This window comes from Hoplias malabaricus, unplaced genomic scaffold (assembly GCF_029633855.1).
Source record: "Hoplias malabaricus isolate fHopMal1 unplaced genomic scaffold, fHopMal1.hap1 scaffold_518, whole genome shotgun sequence".
Classification (NCBI taxonomy): domain Eukaryota; kingdom Metazoa; phylum Chordata; class Actinopteri; order Characiformes; family Erythrinidae; genus Hoplias; species Hoplias malabaricus.
In genome coordinates, this window is record NW_027100780.1 from 11,809 (window position 1) to 17,288 (window position 5,480).

The 5,480-nt window shown below is 40.4% G+C and overlaps 1 protein-coding gene across 1 annotated transcript; it reads left to right on the forward strand.

Moving 5' to 3' along the window:
- Window positions 1–248: 248 nt before the first annotated feature.
- Window positions 249–4,988, forward strand: LOC136680188 (methylcrotonoyl-CoA carboxylase subunit alpha, mitochondrial-like; the record flags this gene model as incomplete). Its single annotated transcript, XM_066658552.1, has 7 exons — window positions 249–518; window positions 1,986–2,029; window positions 2,142–2,275; window positions 3,422–3,517; window positions 3,801–3,922; window positions 4,531–4,678; window positions 4,867–4,988. Coding segments are annotated over exons 1-7 (719 nt in total), but the record flags the coding sequence as incomplete, so codon positions are not given.
- Between the last annotated feature and the right edge of the window lie 492 nt (window positions 4,989–5,480).

A 5,480-nucleotide genomic window follows, 5' to 3' on the forward strand; every position in this document is an offset into this window, starting at 1 on the left:
TAAATTTGAAAAATGTTGAAAATAAATATTTAACAATTACATTACATTGTTAAATATTTATTTTCAACATTTTTCAAATTTATTTTATTATTTTGTTATGCTTAATAATTATTATTTTCATTCATTTTTCATTATATTATGTTTCATTTTTTAAAAGTTAATAATAATTTTAAAAAATGTCGCGGCACGCCTCCGCGTTCTTTGTTCTGATAGGTTAAAATGAACTACGGGTCTCCGCGAGGCTCAGTTGACGTAGCCTTATGGCTAATAGTCGCTACGGTTTGGTTACATTTGTAATGATATTTAAACCCTGTCCGATTAAACAAGAGTCTGTGTGAGGAGCGCTTCATACCCGAATTCACTAATAAATAAAGAGCAGTGGATGTGTAAAATATTTTAACTGTGATAAATGTTTTTAGACGCTTAATTTAAACCGGAGCTTTAGCTTTAGCTTAGCGTCTGAAGATGGCAGCTGTCCTGAAAGCACAGATGAGTCTGAGACTCAGAGCTCAGCTGCAGTGAGTCTTTACTCTTATTTCTCTCTGTTTTCACTCATTTGATTCTGTTTGGGGGATTTATTTAATTCACTGGAGTTTACCGGCCTCTGCCAGGGCGTGTTTAATGTGTAACAGCTCCTAAATTCAGAGAAAAATTGGCAGAAAGTGACAGAAATTTCCTTAATTCCTGCAACAAAATATATATAAAAATAAATATATACCCGGAAACGGGTCCAGTTAATTTTGCAGTGTTTTGCTGCTGTAAATGTGTTTGGATAATCACCAAAATGCTTTAGACAACTTGCAGCCGGTGTCATCTGCACTAAGCTACAAGGTTAAACACACACTCCCCAGGCTTGAGTCAGCGGGCAGTTTCATTTATAAAGTTATATTCGTCAGATCAACCAGAGACTCAACAGCTCAAGCACTTAACACCGGGATTCGAGCGTTAGTGTTTAGTCATTGGAGCCTCTAGGGCTGTGTCCTCTGAGGATTGTGGTGTCATTTAGTCCTTGACATTTACAAACGAAATGTCATTATTTATTCAATATTTAAACCATTTCAGTGATTTGTTTTCTTTCTTTTTACAAGTTCTTTTGCTGTAAATCGGCTGAGTGTTTAACATACAATCACACACACGTTTTTTTTTTTTTTGTGTTTTTTTGTTTGTGTTTTTTTGTTTGTGTTTTTTTGTGGTTTGTTTGTTTTTTGTTTGTTGTTTTTTGTTTGTGTTTTTTGTTTGTGTTTTTTTGTTTGTGTTTTTTTGTTTGTGTTTTTTTGTGGTTTGTTTGTTTTTTGTTTGTTTTTTGTTTGTGGTTTTTTGTTTGTGGTTTTTTTGTTTGTTTGTTTTTTGTTTGTTTGTGGTTTTTTTTGGTTTGTTTGTTTTTTGTTTGTGGTTTGTTTGTTTTTGTTTTTTTTTGTTTTTTTTGTTTGGAGGCGTTGTCAATAAGAGAAAGCCTTAAAGGGAAATTCTGCCGACTTTTTCTTTTGGTGTGAAGGGCTTGAATGTAGAGAAGTGTATCATTGACTCGTTTATTTGCCGTGGTCTTAAATGGAATTCCAACAAAGAGCCAGCGTTTTATTCCCTCTCCACCACCACCACCACCACCCGTGACCTCCACCTGTTTCTGGAGTGAAAGGGTGGAAAGTCTGGTTCCATTCAACACCACTGTCCTCTGCTCTGACTCCATCCATTTCTTTAAAACCACAACCTTCTTCACTCTTTTGTTTACAGCCAGAGAAGTGTAAGGCGAGTTTGAAAAGTTGGTGGAATTGCCCTTCAAGGTGCCAGTTCATGGAGTGATAACTAGTCGAGTTAGAAAGCTTTGCAATCATTTGAATTTAGCTCACATTGATGGTATCTTGACCCCTATTTGACCTCAGTGAGCACCGTGTGTTGACCGTGGAGCTTCTTACATTTGTCTGTTTTCAAAATCCGTGTCATTTCAAATGACAAAGTCCTTGATCTCTGTTTTCTCTTCACCACAGGAAACTCATAGGCCCCAAAGGATGTGTAAGGCATGTCTCGGAGGGTGAGTGAGGAGTCGTTGCTGAGTCAGGCTCAATGCTGTTAAATGTTTATGAATAAAACAGCAGCTTTCCTTCGCTCCTGTGATGAATGCGGTGGGTGTTTGGTGTCCACAGGGAGGATAGAGAAGGTGCTGATAGCGAACAGAGGAGAGATAGCATGCAGAGTGATGCGCACAGCCCGGAAGCTGGGGGTCCGGTCCGTGGCGGTGTACAGTGATGCTGACAGAGCTGCCATGCATGTGGCCATGGTGAGGAAAACAGACGTTTGTGGTGTTTTAAAGTGTTACTGTGTTAACAGTTTCTATCAACAAGCTGCAAAGTGTCTGTGAAAAAGGGCACAACACATAACGCTCTCTAGACACTGACCGTCTGCTGATAACAGAGTCTCTCTCTTTGTTTTTCTGCTTCGACTCTGTGGAGCTCAGCTCTGTGTTTTATTCGGTTCAGCACAACGTTTAAAAACATCTCCTTAGCTTTCACCAGAATATATTTTTAAGGTTTTTATTAGAAACATTTCCCAAAATTAATATTAAATCATATCTTTGAAGAACTTTGAGCCGGTTTCTATCTAAAAGTAGGCCCTGAAATAGTTATTATTATTATTATTATTATTATTATTAATATTATTATTACTCAGTCATCATTCGTCAATTAACCCTAAACACTCATCTGTTCAGATTTACAGTCGGTGAAGTTAGTTGCATAATAAAGGTCCCCTAGTGCCTTTTAAAGGTTGTTAGATAAATACAGACGTGAATATACAATTAGTCCCCACCTCTATCTCCACCCACCCCTCACCTGCCCTATCCCTGAGTTCACGGGATTGGTTCCTGAGGTTTGTGAGGTATGAAACCCAGTCTGTCTGAATTTTGGAGAGCTTCCAAGTGGAAAAGCTCAGCCCCATGGGCCTCACCAGCTGTTCACTCAGGATAGGTGTCCTACAACATCAACAGCTAGTGTTGAAAAAGGATTTAAAAAAAAAAAAAAAAAAAACCCAAATAAATAAGCTCTGGACTTAATTCTTCTCCTTGTTCTTCTTCTTCTTCTTCTTGTTCTTCTTCTCCTTCTTGTTCTTCTTCTTGTTCTTGTTCTTGTTCTTCTTCTTGTTCTTCTTCTCCTCCTTCTTGTTCTTCTTCTCCTCCTCCTCCTTCTTCTTGTTCTTCTTCTTCTTCTCCTCCTCCTTCTTGTTCTTCTTCTTCTTCTCCTCCTCCTTCTTCTTCTTCTTCTCCTCCTCCTTCTTCTTCTTCTCCTCCTCCTTCTTCTTCTTCTTCTTCTTCTTCTCCTCCTCCTTCTTCTTCTTCTTCTTCTCCTCCTCCTTCTTCTTCTTCGTCTCCTTCTTCTTCTCCTTCTCCTCCTTCTTCTCCTACTTCTACTCCTCCTCCTTCTTCTTCTAGGCAGATGAAGCCTATCACATCGGAGCAGCTCCTTCACAGCAGAGTTACCTGTGTATGGAGAAAGTTCTTGAAGTCGCCAAGAAGTCCTCTGCTCAGGTACAGAGTCCTAGTCCTCTGACTCGTTACAGTAGCTCCACTCTTCACTGCGGGAGTGATTGGGTTTTCACAAAACCACAATTAATGTGATTCACCAAACCAGGTTGAACTTCTGTATTAAAAGAATGAACAGCAAACGCTGTATAAAAGTACACACAGGTTTTGTGTCAATGATTCATTTGGTATTTAGTCTGGTACAAATTTTTGAAACATAAGAAAAGAGCAAAACACCACAGAATATTTAACAGATATCAGCCAAACGTTCCTTATTTTTTGGGTAAAGGCTGTCCATCCCGGATACGGGTTCCTCTCGGAGAACACAGAGTTCGCGGAGCTCTGTAAACAGGAAGGCATCATCTTCATTGGCCCTCCTTCCTCAGCGATTCGAGACATGGGCATCAAGAGGTGAGCAACAGAGACTTCTCACTCCTTTTACTTAATATCTCAGCAGACCTTCATGTTACTGGAACCGAATCCTCAGCCAGAACAAGACCCAAATTCAGTTCACCCGAAACTTCTAAACGAAAAGGATTACAATAAACCAAGCATATGCTCAGACACCTGGTCTTTAAATGGAGCTGCAGTTCAGTTCTGGAGCTTGTGTTTCTTAAATAGTGCAGTCGTTACTGGTGTCTGCGCTTCTTGCTCCACTTTAAACGGTGCAGGGGTTACGTTCTTTTGCCGAAACATTGAATTAGATTTTCCTGTTCCACCTTAAATATTGCAGCAGTTAATTTCTGATGTATACACTTCTTAACAGAATACTCCAGTCCACCTTAAATGGGGCAGCAGTTCTATTGAGTCACCACTTGAAGGCCATTTCTACCATGTTTTTGTTTGGAGAGATTTACAGATGCTGGAATTTCTGTGAATCCTGTCTTTTCTCTCTCTCTCTCCTCTTTTTCTCTCTCCTCTCTCTCTTCTTTCTCTCTCCTCTCTCTTTTTCTCTCTCTCTCTCCTTCTCTCTCTCTCTCTCTCTCTCTCTCTCTCTCTCTCTCTCTCTCTCTCTCCAGCACATCCAAACACATCATGTCTGCTGCCGGAGTGCCCATCATCGAGGGTTACCACGGAGAGGACCAGTCAGACGAGAGGCTCCAGACTGAAGCTGCTAGGATTGGGTATCCGGTGATGATCAAAGCCGTACGAGGAGGAGGTGGAAAGGTGAGAAAGGTTGAGGGCTCTGGAGTGAAACCTTGTAGACTCAAAGATGTAGAACCAACATGATTTTGTTTGCTGGAATATTGGGCTGATTCCATTGGCAGCGTTAGCTGTAGTCAGACCGCGTTATTAACGTGATTATTATATTTAAGTGTGATATGATGAAGCGTGGTCGGTATTTTCTCACACAGGGAATGCGCATCGCTCGCTCTGAAGCGGAGTTTCACGAGCAGCTGGAGTCGGCACGAAGAGAAGCTCGAAAATCCTTTAACGACGACGTCATGCTCGTGGAGAAGTTCGTGGAGAACCCGAGGTGAGGTCAGGAGTGCGTGAACTTTTCCTGATGCAACAAACCTGTGTTTTAAGACGTAATTTAGCCGAGGAACTACACTAAAAACAACTCATAATGCTCCAAATACACTCAGACAAAGCTTCTCAACGGACCTTAGTACAGCGGTTACCTTTGGGCGAGTGGACGAAGCCGATTCAGAACTGAGGCACGGCACTGAGTAAAACTGATATGGAACTGTGAAGTTTGATTAAATTGATTCATTCTGAAAGGAGGGATGTTTAATTCTAATTCTAATTACAGTAAACTCAAACATTGTGAAACACTGCCCCTGGTGGTAAACGTTGGCACCGCACCCCAGCTTCACATTGACATCCAGTGCGTCTTGATTATTTGTAAAGATAATGGATCTAAGGAGATATGAAAAAAATGACAATAACCGCTGATAATTCACTGTCTATAAAGGTGTATATAAGTAAAATAAAGGCTGTATTTCCCGTGAAGGTAAAGGTAACA